At 41.6% G+C, this 13,632-nt stretch overlaps 1 protein-coding gene across 1 annotated transcript in view; it reads right to left on the bottom strand.

The window, feature by feature from the left end:
• LOC134800345 (uncharacterized) overlaps positions 1-12,665 on the bottom strand; it is a 30,713-nt gene extending 18,048 nt beyond the window's left edge. The window contains exons 1-9 of the mRNA XM_063772845.1: positions 12,463-12,665; positions 11,889-12,096; positions 11,015-11,210; positions 6,282-6,422; positions 3,215-3,375; positions 2,973-3,085; positions 2,197-2,331; positions 514-675; positions 136-414 (exon numbers count right to left, since the gene is read on the bottom strand). Of these exons, the coding sequence (XP_063628915.1) occupies positions 136-414; positions 514-675; positions 2,197-2,331; positions 2,973-3,085; positions 3,215-3,375; positions 6,282-6,422; positions 11,015-11,210; positions 11,889-12,096; positions 12,463-12,546 (1,479 nt within the window). The 5' untranslated portion in view covers positions 12,547-12,665. The remainder of the gene's footprint in view (positions 1-135; positions 415-513; positions 676-2,196; positions 2,332-2,972; positions 3,086-3,214; positions 3,376-6,281; positions 6,423-11,014; positions 11,211-11,888; positions 12,097-12,462) is intronic.
• Positions 12,666-13,632: the final 967 nt, after the last annotated feature.

Below are 13,632 nucleotides of genomic sequence, written 5' to 3'. Positions count from 1 at the left end.
ATTCAAAGGTGTATGTGAAGTCCCCAATCCGCATTGGGCTAGTGTGGGGACTATAGCCCAAGCCCTCTCGCGCATGAGAGGAGGCCTGTGCCCAGCAGTGAGACGTATATAGGCTGAAATGATGATGATGATGACCACACTGCGAGCGCACGGCTCGACTGGTGGAGCAGGAGGCGGTCCGTTGTGCGCTAGCCAGGCTGAGCGCTGACGGTTGTTGTGGCTGACTACCTTCACTCTGACGAGGGGGTACTCGACGCCGCAGCTGCCGAGGGGGGCGGCGGGGAGGGGCTGTAGCGGGGGCACCAGGTTCTGACGGTTGTTGTGGCTGACTACCTTCACTCTGACGAGGGGGTACTCGACGCCGCAGCTGCCGAGGGGGGCGGCGGGGAGGGGCTGCAGCGGGGGCACCAGGTTCTGACGGCTGTTGTGGCTGACTACCTTCACTCTGACGAGGGGGTACTCGACGCCGCAGCTGCCGAGGGGGGCGGCGGGGAGGGGCTATAGCGGGAGCACCAGGTTCTGACGGTTGTTGTGGCTGACTACCTTCACTCTGACGAGGGGGTACTCGACGCCGCAGCTGCCGAGGGGGGCGGCGGGGAGGGGCTGCAGCGGGGGCACCAGGTTCTCCGTCTGCCCGTACGCCTCCATCGCCACCGCGCCAGGACGGAGAGCTGCCTGCAGGTTTATTATTAGGTAGTTAAATAACTACCTAAATTAAATAATCATTATAAATCGAATCCGCAGTCCACTGAGATAGAGGAGAGGGGGGGTATGACGGGGTACTTAAGGTTTCAAGTCCAATAAAACAGAAAATACCTACAATATTTTTAAGGTTTTGTTATTTTTATTTGTATCTTTGGTTATTAGTCTTTCATACTCAACACCTAGTAGGAACTCTAGATTGTTAATTAAATTTAAAAAAATTAAAATGGCAAAAGATCCCTTCTCCCCATCTTGCCCCCTAGGTAGGGTAAGTTGGGGTACCCCTATGGGATAAGATGGGGTTATAGGAATGATTCATATATTCAATTGATGGCCATTGGAATCGTCGTATAATAACTTCTCACAAACTGTTTCTACTTTTATTTCTTAGTCGTCTGCGGGACAGAAAATATTTTTGCAGCTAACATGTATCGGATCTTCCCTTCTATAACACCATCCACCGCTTTTTTCGTGGCCTCCGCTGACCATTCTCCTCTATTTGACTTTCTTTTTATGCGTTTCCACTATTTTACGAGAGTAGAAGTAAAGTAAATACATTCAAATGTGCAATTTCATCACTTTATAACTACGGAGGGGCAATGGACCCCATCATGCCCCCCTGTGCCTGATGAAATTTGATTTTTTTTTTATAAAAAAAAACCATTACGTATTTGAAACCAAACAAGTCCTTATCTGCTGGCGCGATTGCTGGTCCATAGGAATAAATTAACACTCTATTTGTGCTGGTGATATTAAGGCAACAAACACAAACCAAATAAAACATTAAAATAACAAGAAATATGACAAATACCGTTTTTTGCAAATGAATAATTAACGAAACCTTTTGTCTAGCCGGTCCCCGTGCGAACTGATTACCATGATGGCGACGCATCGTCATGCACTAACGGGATTCTAGTTGGTCAGTCGTATCGTCAAATAAAGCCCCTACCCCGTCTTACCCGCCACCCCGTCTTGTCCCGCTCTCCCCTAGATCCCAATCACTGAACCACTGAAGCTTACTTACTAAAATCCGGCGTATGTAACCTAATTTTCTATGATTATTATCATCCCACCAAAAACCATAATATAAGTAATAAAAAAAGTTTGTGAAGTTAGGGCTTGTAGAGTTAGGAGCTCGACAGTGCGAGCCTTATGGTTTCGTCTTGGCAACATTTTACATGAAAACGTTTTAGTGGGATTTCACTTTTTTTTTGTGAGTTGCTTATGGCAATCTATAAATGAAATAAATAAATAAATGAAATCTTCTATCCCCTGATTTAAAGGTTGGGGATGACATTTAATATTTTTTTTTAATATTGTTTTTTTTTTATTGCTTATAACTAGGAGCCCCTATATCAAATTTAAGACCTCTAGCATTAACATGCAGAAAAGGTAGGTAGTGCCAGTGCCCTTGCGCTTTGCTTGGCTAGTCTTGGCGGGTATTATTGTACCTACTGGACTACTGGTGTATGAAAGTAAAGTAAAGTAGTGTACCCTAAGCTGCAGGAGGAGGTGTGTGTCGACAGGGGCCCCGGACAGGAGGACGGTGCTGAAGCAGGTCAGGTCGCACGGCCGCTCGTTCCGCAGCACGCGCCGCAGCAGCGACGGCGCGCCCATCATCACCTCTGGCTGACATTACAAACATTACGTATCAGCTCAGTCTCTTATATACTATATCCTTTTGATCCTAATCCTAACTTTCCTCTTCAAGCAACAGAGTTCAGAAAACAAAGTTCGTTGATCAAAATGAGTAGACCGACCAGTACTGCACTGATATACGTCGGTTTTTGCCACTGCATGCCGCTTAGAATTCGCTTGGAAGGTAACTGCAGCTTGTATGGGAACTGCACGCCGGCGTTGCATTTGGCGTGCAGTCGGGGTGCATTTCCCATACAAGTTGCAGTCGGGCTGCAGTCCGTCTGCACCGGCCCATACACTAACCGAACCAGTCTCACAGTAAGCTCTATAAAGCTTGTGCTGTGAGTATAAGTTAATCAATAAGTGAATATTCTCGTTCAGATTTGTTGCCTAAGTGATAATAAGATTTAATAAGTAATTATTTTCCATCCAGTATTACCTATACTTACTCATCCCACCCTTCAGAGGTACATATATGTAACGAGTATAAAGTATACGCAGTACCGTACTTGTTGATGATGTCGACGACGTGTTGCACGTGTTGGGCTTGTTGATGATGTTGACGAGGTCTGCACCTTGACCTGGCCGAGCGCGGGCACCCCCACCGCGTTGAAGAAGTATACTCAGTATACCCTGTACTTGTTGATGATGTCGACGACGTGTTGCGTGGCGAGCGGCAGCGGCGCCGAGGTCTGCACCTTGACCTGGCCGAGCGCGGGCACCCCCACCGCGTTGAAGAAGTATACTCAGTATACCCTGTACTTGTTGATGATGTCGACGACGTGTTGCGTGGCGAGCGGCAGCGGCGCCGATGTCTGCACCTTGACCTGGCCGAGCGCGGGCACCCCCACCGCGTTGAAGAAGTATACTCAGTATACCCTGTACTTGTTGATGATGTCGACGACGTGTTGCGTGGCGAGCGGCAGCGGCGACGAGGTCTGCACCTTGACCTGGCCGAGCGCGGGCACCCCCACCGCGTTGAAGAAGCTCGACACCCACTGCACGGTGTTCAAGTGGAGGGCATGCTTGATACTTCTGGAATTACATTTAACCTTTTGAGTTTATTCATAGGCTATCCTGGATTATTCAAATTATTTTTTCTTTAATATAAAACTGAAAAAGAAATAAACAAAAATATGGACCCTCGCGGAGGCAGCTTTCTCGTGCAAACATTGGATATAGCAATCCAGCGCGGGAACGCTGCCTGCGTGATGGGCACCTTACCAAGGGCGCAAAATATTGATAGGTATTTTTAATTTTTTTTAGCTTTAGTTATTAGTTGTAGTTAATTTTAGTTTTATCCCACCAAAACATTTTAATGTAAAATGTTGCCAAGACGAAACCATAAGGCTTGCACTGACAAAAAGTTATCATCAGATCTCTTGTAGAGCCAAGCTTCTAACTCTACAAGCCCTAACTTCACAAACTCTACACCTTAGTCAAAATATGTGGCTTGACCGTTTCGCTACTGTCACATGGACGTAAGGTGAAAAATGTATTCACTATTCATTATTTTTTATATAATTTTTAAGAAAAAAAAACCGACTTCTATGGGGCCCGGTGAAAGATTATGGTAGATGGTGCACTATGTCGAAGAGGAGGTAAAACCAGTACTTTCTAGTAGCATTTCGTTTCCGTAAGGGTCGTAGTTCTAGCCTAACCTAACCCACTTCTCTGATAGCAGTTCGGTTCTGTGAGGATCGCAGTTCGAACCTAATCAAACCCACTTTTCTAGTAGTATTTCGTTTCTGTAAGGCTCGCAGTTCTAACCAAACCTAACCCACTTTTGTTCGGTTCTGTGAGGATCGCAGTTCAAACCTAAGCTAACCCACTTAACGGCGCATGCGGTGCGGTGTACAGGGGTTTGAGTGGGAGGGGTTAGGCATCATCATCTACATTTTATGGTAGGTAATCATAGCGGTTTATTTAGTTTAGGTATCATATTATTAGGGGTCAAGGTCCGGGTCTCTGAGTCCGAGTCCGGGTCCGAATCCGAGTCCGAGTCCAAGTCCGGGTCCGAACCAGATCCGGGTACGAGTCCGGGTCCCAGTCCAAGTCAAAATTGAAATTCGAAATCGCCAAACGTGTACTATGCGTTGTTGAAGAGTTCTGTTCTGATCATCATCAGCAGTTCCACTTCATCAAATGCGACAGTTTTTAATGTAAATGCTTGATTTTGTGATGAAAATACAAAAACTCTATACGCATGCCTTTAAAATTTGAGGAGTTCCCTCGATTTTTCATGGATCCCATCATCAGAACTCAAGCTTGACAAAAATGTGGCTTTAAAACTTAACTTGCTTAGCAAACATAACGAAGAGGACAAATCGCCAAAGGTGAACTATGCGTCGTGGAAGAGTTCCGTTCTGATCATCATCAGCAGTTCCACTTCATCAAATGCGACAGTTTTTAATGAAAATGCTTGATTTTCTGATGAAAATACAAAAACTCTATACGCATGCCTTTAAAATTTGAGGAGTTCCCTCGATTTCTCATGGATCCCATCATCAGAACTCTAGCTTGACAAAAATGTGGCTTTCAAACTTAACTTGCTTAACAAACATAGCGAAGAGGACAAATCGCCAAAGGTGAACTATGCGTCGTGGAAGAGTTCCGTTGTGATCATCATCAGCAGTTCCACTTCATCTAATGTCACGTTTTTGAATGTAGATGCTTGATTTGTTGATAAAAACACAAAAATCACTATATGTATGCCTTTAAAATTTGAGGGTTTCCGTCGATAGGTACCTCATGGATCCCATCTTTACAACTGGATTTTGACAAAACCGGGACCAATCTGTATGCATATACGCATATACATACAATCAAAAAAGAATTTTCAAAATCGGTCCAGTAATGACGGAGATATGTAGTAACAAACATAAAAAATACATACGACCGAATTGATAACCTCCTCCTTTGGGATTTGGAAGTCGGTTAAAAACAATAACGTTCTTGGAGTAACGAAACGGTCAAGCCACATATTTCGACTAAGGTGTAGAGTTTGTGAAGTTAGGGCTTGTAGAGTTAGAAGCTTGGCTCTACAAGAGATCTGATAACTTTTTGTCAGTGCGAGCCTTATGGTTTCGTCTTGGCAACATTTTACATGAAAATGTTTTAGTGGGATTTCACTTCATTTTGTAAGTTGCTAATGACAATATTCCATCCCCTAATTTAAAGGGGTTCGTGTGATTTAAGTACTATTAAAAATCCTGAAATACGAGCACGTACCTGGGAGCATCTTGCATAGGTACAATCTGCTTTTTACTGATTTCCCATACAAACTTCGACCCCCTTTTGCCCCTAACGCTTGTGCCCTTACGGGGTGATTTTGAGGTTGAAAACTATTCTATATCCTTCCCCGAAACAAAAACTATCTACATACCAAATTTGAAGTAAATCGGTTCAGCGGTTATTGATTTCCCATACAATATTCCACCCCCCCTTCGCCTCTTTAGGAGCAAAAAATTTCAAGTTTTTGAATTTTTTTGTTGTTTGTGTACTAATACTATTATAACATTACATACCAAATTTCAGCTTCCTAGGACTTCAGGAAGTACCCTAGAGGTTTTGATGATCAACAGTGAGTCAGTGACGAAATCGGGGTTTTTTAGATATGAATAAAATCTAAAGTATAAGAGTTATGCAATTGAAATTTTTTATGCTTAATAAGTTTACTATTGATATCATATCCCGAGAGTTTTGTTTATCTAATATAATCCAAACCCAAGTTATGAGGGTTAAAAAAAAAACAGCAAAGCGCTTCGAGAAAAGGTAGGTAGTGCCTTTGCGCTTCGCTTTGCTCGTCTTGGCGGGGGCACTGCCGTGCCCTAAGTATATAATAATTTGCCATTTCAAAGGGATGAGTTCAAAAAATTCAATTTGAAATAAGATTTTGTTTATCATATTCGAAGGGTAAAAACGAAAGATAAAGTTTTTACTTGGTACATTTCATAGCTTGGAATATTCTGATCATAGAGATGATGTTTCCATGCTTCATGGCGACGAGTTTGGGCGCGCCCGTGGAGCCGCTGGTGCTGACCAGCCACGCGTAGTGCCTATCCGTGTCGAACTCCGCTACCCTGCAATACAAAACGTCTATACCTACTCAAGTATACCAATACACCAATACACCGCAAAACAATGTCAATAGAAATTACGATATATAAAACAGCATAATGAAAAACTTGCTAAATAACATAATCCCTAAGAAAGCCCTAAAACTAAAATCCAACCCTAAAAGACAGTGGCTCACAAACGGAATAAAAACATCATGTAAGCACAAAAGGCTCCTAAAAATATTCATATCCAAACATAATGACCCAATATTAATCAAATATTATAAAGCCTACAAAAAACATTGAAGAAAACTGTAACTACCTCTAAGCGACTTTTGAATATTAAACAAATGGAAAAATCGCAGAACAAAACCAAATCCATGTGGAAAATAATTAAAGATCAAACCAATAAAATGCAGCCTACAACCAAAATCAACACTAAATTGAACATTGAAAACTCACTTATAGAAAATCCTTTGGAAATAGCAAACGAATTCAATAAGTTTTTCTCATCAGTAGGCATTTGTACCGATGAAGACGAGCATTCTCAACCACAAGGTCGACCAGTTATATCCCCAACAGAAAACTCAATGTACCTGTCGCCTGTAACACCCCAGGAAACATTGAAAATAATCAAAAATCTAAAAAACAAGCGAAGCTATGGTATTGATGAGATGCCCCCTATTCTTATTAAAAAATGTGCACAGGAATTATCTGATCCGTTAACTTTACTTATAAATCAATCTTTTGCTGAAGGTACGTTTCCCGATCTTCTAAAAATATCACTTATTAAACCAATCTTTATGAAGGGTAATAAAGCAGACTGTAATAACTACCGTCCCGTAGCCTTGTTAGCCACCTTTTCAAAGATATTTGAATCGGCCATGACTACTAGGCTTACCTCATTCTGTGAGAAATATAAAATCTTTAGCGACAGTCAAAATGGCTTTAGGAAAAAACGGTCGACGGCATTAGCTACTTTTAAATACATTAATGACGTACTAACTATTATCAATATCAAAAAGCATGCGATTGGTGTTCTGCTCGACCTAAGTAAAGCCTATGACAGAGTTTTGCATAAAATTCTCCTACGAAAATTGTATGGTATCGGCGTGAGGGGAGCTGCCTACGAGTGGCTTTCCTCCTATCTCACGAATCGTTCACAAAGTGTAGAAATTGAACATTATGACTCTAAAGCGGGCGAAATACTTACGGTACGGTCTGATAGGGTACGAGTAACCCATTCTATACCTCAAGGTAGCGTACTTGGCTGTGTATTATTTTTAATATACATCAATGACCTACCCAACATAATAAATCACCCCACCACCTTATTCGTGGATGATATATCCCTTGTTATATCGTGTAAAGATGATCATGACTTGAAAAATCAACTGGACACGGTGTTAACGAATATAACAACTTGGTTAGCTGACCACAATCTACAAGTTAATTTCACAAAAACAAAACTGTTAGAATTTAAGCCATATCAACGTAGTGCAATAAACATAAATTACTCTTTTGAGGGCACCCAGCTAGAGCTTGTGGACACTTTCCCTCTTTTAGTCATTACAATAGATACCACAATCAACTGGAGAGAACACATTAACAAAATAATGTCAAAACTAAATAGATTTATATACGCACTCCGTAAACTGAAAATGTGTACAAATACAAAAACCGCCATGTGCGCCTACTATGCGTATGCACACGCTTGGTTGTCGTATGGTATAGTGCTGTGGGGAAACAGCTCAGATACTATTCATCTGTTTAGGTTACAAAAGCGGTGCGTTAGAATAATTTGTAATATAGGCATGGGAGATAGCTGTAAGGATTGTTTTATAGAGCTAGGAATTTTAACTCTGCCATCAATTTATGTCTTAGAGGCGAGCATGTTTGTTAAAGGAAATATGCATTTATTTCCGCAACATTCGCGACCAGAAAACTTACGTCCACGAAATAAATTGGAAAGACCAACCTCAAAGTTACAAATGGTACATAACGGCCCGTTTGCAATGTGCGTCAAAGTTTATAACTAGCAAAAAGCAGAGCTTTGTAAGGGCTCGCGGAGGTTTTCTACCTTAACGTACCGGTCCGGTACGCCTGTCTGTTACAGCTTTTACTTTGTCCTTTAAAAACGTGTCCAGACGACAAAATCAAATTGCCAATATCATCCACACGTAATATACAATTTCATAAGTGCATTACATCCTACACGGTCGCCCAGTACTTTTTGTAAGGAACCCAACTGGCTTTCCTACATAATGTTGGGTCAGCGAGCCAATGTTCTTGAATTTATGTTTGCGTCCACTCCACACAATTGATCGAAAAACTATCCCGTCTGGACACCTACTGGCGGTAATCACGCTGCTCCGCACATAAACTAACACACACAGTTCCACTAGGTACAGCCAGGGTCCAGCATCAGCTCTATCTTGGGTACTGCTCTTCCAAGTTCTCATTAAGACGTGTCAGATGACCAAAACAGCGTGTGCCTATGTTGCACCAAACCTGAGTTCCACTAGGTACAGCCAGAGTTCAGCATGAGTTCTATCTTGGGTACTGTTCTCCCAAGTGCTCATCATGACGAGTCGGATGTCCAAAATAGCGTGTGTCTATGTTGCATCAAACCTGATCGAGTTCCACTAGGTTCAGCCAGCATCAGCTCTATCTTGGGTACTACTTTCCTAAGTTCTCATCAAGACGAGTTGCATGACTAAAACAGCGTGTGCCTTTGTTGTATAAAACCCGAGCTCCATTAGGCACTGTCAGGGTTCAGCATCAGCTATCTTGGGTACTGAAAGTACTGATCTACCCAGTGATCATCATGACGAGTCGGATATCCAAAACAGCGTGTGTCTATGTATGTTGCATCAAACCCGAGCTCCACTAGGTACTGCCAGGGTTCGGCATCGGCTCTATCTTGGGTACTACTCTCCTAAGTGCTCATCAAGATGAGTCGGATGACCAAACCATAATGTGCCTTTGTTACACCAAACCTGAGTTCCACTAGGTACTGCCAGGGTACTGGGTCATTTTGCTGAACTGCACGCCGACGTTTCGATTGGCGTGCAGTTCCCATACAAGTTGCAGTCGGGTTGTAGTCCGTCTGTATCGGCCCTAAGTCACTGAAGTTTGTATTAATTATGCTTATCTTTATTTATAATTTTAGCAGTTCCAAGCAATAGTAACACTAAAGGCGCCATTCATTAATTACGTAAGACAATTTTTACCAGCTTTTGACCCCCTCCCTCCCCTATGTAAGAAATAATAAGAATAGGCTGACCCCGTCCAGCCACCAATATAATTTATTTTCAAAAAAATATTTAATTAAAGGAATGTTTATTTGTGCCTGTACAAAGGTACTTGAGCTCGTTTAAGCTAACTCTGCACCGTGTTTGATAGCATAGAGTGTGGAAGTATTATTTTATAAGTCATCATTTCATAGAAATTATAAAAATATATCGCATCTTTGTGATCTTACTTAAGAACTATGAAAACCCCCTCCCACCCCCTTGTAAGAAAAAATAAGATTTCTTCGACCCCCCTCCACCCCAAAATCGTCTTACGTAATAAATGAAGGGCGCCAAAACTGTATCTCGAACTGAAAATACCCGATTTAAGTTTGCTAACACAACATGACTGATCATCACATCGTCAGCGTCACAAAACTTACGAGTAAATTGACCTCCGCAGTAAATATACAGCAAGATTGATTGTTCTAAGAGGTATTCACAAAAATTTAATTGCTAAAATGGAAATCAAACCAAGTGAAGCGAGGTGGGTTGAATCCAAAATTGTACCCACTTTGGTATTCATCGTTGTTAATGGCGTAAGCGCCATCGACATTATTGAACTTGAAAACACCACATAGGTATCGTATTGTCTGAATACCCACAACACAAGCCTTCTTAAGTAGTCAATTTGTATAAGAATGTCCAATATTTATTTATTTATTTATTACTAACGCCATCTGTTAGAGAAAGAAATAATTAACATTAGCACGAATGTTAATTCATCATTTTGCCAACAGATGGCGCTAGTAGTAATACAAAGTGTTATTACTTTATTTTATTTTTTTAGGTCTATAAAATGATATTTCTGTGTTTGATAACACATCTAGACATGAATTTAAATTACTATGTTAAATTTCAAACCTAACAGTGCAGTAGTTTTTCCGTAAAGTGTACCACAAGAATGCATAGTTCGTCGATTAGTGATAGGGCTCGCTTCGCTCGCCCTAATAATTTACCAGCTAACCTAAAAAATGAAACTAGTCTACCCAAATTTAAAACACAGTTAAAAAAATATTTATTACAATAGAACATTTATTCCACTGCAGAATTTTTTTCGGAAAACTGACAATTCGTTTTTTACTTTCATACCTAATTTAATGAACACTAATATAATCTCAATGTATAATTGTAATTAATTTGAATGTATTAAAGATTGTAAGCCAATATTTCACAATTAGATTTCTATATGTATATATTTTTGTAATTAATTTATTTTTAATCAAGCCTGGCAGTTGTTCGGAACTGTCAAAATTTTGTACTAACTGACAGGCCGATACCGTCCGGCGGACTGTTAATCAGTGGGTCACTTAAGTTACTTACTTAAATTCATTGATATCAGATTCGGTGGTGGGATGTTGCCGTATGAGGTCGGCCATGCAGTCCTCGCCTGCGTCGAAGGTGAGGACCCTGGTGCGCAGCCCGAGCTCGGCGGCCGCGCGCTTGAAGTCGCGCCGCGACGACTCCTCGCAGAACGCGATCCTCGGCTCCAGCTGTGAGAACAGCAGCTTGATCTTGTCTGCAATGTTTACGTACGTAGGTATCTACCTCACTATAACGAAGCTTTACCACACCAAAGTAGTGGTGATATGGTATATAGTGGCGTGGTGGCTTTGGTAGTTTTTACCATTAAACTAAATTTTAGAAAATAAACATAGACAATAATAGCCTATACGTAAAAACTATAGCTATCACATATCCTTTATAATTTCAGGATTTTCTAAACAACACAGAACTTGTATACATCTCAATTATTTTGTCAGCGAGTAAACAACGACTCAACTTGGGATATTATTACTTTTTGTACAGAAATTACTTAGTATTCATCATGAAAGTTGTTTTGTCCAAGCTGAAAAGGAGACCATTGCTAACATGTGGTCAATTATCGAAAATTTTCTATATACCTATACGTTTAATAGTCTACCTTCATGCCAAATTTCAAGTTTCTAGGTCATCTGGAAGTGGGTTACAATTTCTAACAGACACTGTCAATTTTAGCTTCGGACTCCTATACCTACAGTCAGGTCAGTTGCAAAAGTAGTTGACCCCCTTGCAAACAAATTTCTATGCAGGGGCGTCAGTTGTGTCTCTACAGATGACTGGGAGATGAGTTACATTCCATGCCACTATTTATCACCCAAAATCAAAAGGCGTCATATCAATGCGCAGCTAGTAGTAGTATATAGTAGTATCTTACCATATTTATAAAAAGGGTCGACCCCACATATGGGGTAGCCGTTGAGGAGCGCCGCGTAGTAGGGTATGTGCAGATGGAGGTGGTTGGGGCCGGCCAGCGCGAGCGGGTCCCTGGGCCGCAGCCCCGCGGCGCGCAGCGCGCTCGCCAGCGCCGTCGCGCGACACAACACCGACCGCCGGCACTCCTGCGCACCCGTAAATGCGTCTATCTGTAAACAAGGGAGGAACGTAAGTAGCCGTAGTAAGGAATGCGCTGAAATTACTTCTCTTTTATGTAATATAATTGTAAGTTAATTTATATTGTGTTCAAGGAATTAGGTATATCAAATTAGCAACTATAATAATGAACAATTCACATTTTGAATACGTAAGTAAGTAGATGTATATTATGTAAACAAAATTATGTTTTATCCTTACGAATATACATTATGTAGCTACATATTTGCCTGCAGGGGTGCTAAGCTAAAAGATTTTCAGAATATTAAGTACCTAATATTTGGAATGAACGGTTTTTGAACTTGTTTCTCAAAGAGTAAAGTAAGTACCTCTATTATTGTTATACTTTTGTTACTTACCTGACATATCGCATCTAGATCTTTGAGCATACATTCTTTGAAGAGATGCCCAAGATGGTAGTATTTTTCGGTGTTAGTATTCATTTACTATGAACACGATCAGATAGGACTGCAGGCAGTGAAGCGTCAGGGAGTGCTGCGAGTTGTGTGTTGCGTGTCACACGACTCACACGACGGCTACACACGACGCGCCTACGAGTGCGGCTACTCGTACTCCATTATATTATGTAGATATTGTATAAAATGAGTTACTTTAATTTCCGCACGTTATTACATTCTTGTTATCGGTGTTCTTGTAACCGAATCGAAATAGATGTAAAAGATTATCCTACTCTTATCTACATTCATTTCAAATTCAATTCAATTCAAATAGTTATCAACATAATAGGTACATATTATTACATTCAAGAGCATTATAACTAAAACACCGGCCAAGTGCGAGTCCGTACATTACACAATTTTTAAAAATGCATTGTTTTTGTGTGTGAACCGTGAGTGAAATGTCTTTAAAAAACCCGTAGGGATCGGACCAAAAACTACGTAATTAAGTCCGACTCGCACTTGACTGTGTGTATTTATTTCATAATTTTTGATTTAGTAATTTCGGAGACAAGGGGATGGTCATTTTTTGCCTATTTTATTAAATTACTTCTAAACTAAATGGGGGATGGTGATGCTCGCGTCCGCAGGAGATACCTTTTACAACCCTGCACGTGTCCCCCGGGTGGTGCCAAACGAGCGTCAACGCCGAGTCTCAGGCGGCGGTTATGATATCCTGACAACCCATTAACGGGTCGGCTGCAGTGGCCGTGAGGAGGAAATGCCTCTAAAAGACTGGGACGGAAAGCAACGGGAAACTACCGTCACAGCGCTTCCCAAGAAAATCACCATGAGCAGTACAGATAATAGAGCAAGTGTATCGTCATGCCACCCGATTGACCATCGGCGCCAGTACGGTTCCGGGTCGTCCGGTGTGAAATGTGCGACCGGCTGCAAGAGAGTGCGCCCACAGGCTCCTTGCAGAAATTGGACTACTGATGGGCAGTTTCCAGCACACACGAAGAAACTATCACTAAGGGCGGCACCATTGAACATCGGGACTTGGAATGTGCGCGGAATGCAGCAAATAGGAAAATCGGAAATAATCGAGAAGGAGATGAGCAGATGCAA

The sequence above is a fragment of the Cydia splendana genome, chromosome 19, assembly GCF_910591565.1.
Source record: "Cydia splendana chromosome 19, ilCydSple1.2, whole genome shotgun sequence".
Lineage (NCBI taxonomy): Eukaryota > Metazoa > Arthropoda > Insecta > Lepidoptera > Tortricidae > Cydia > Cydia splendana.
Note: the sequence above shows the minus strand (reverse complement) of the source record. Positions and strands in the feature narration are given on the sequence as shown.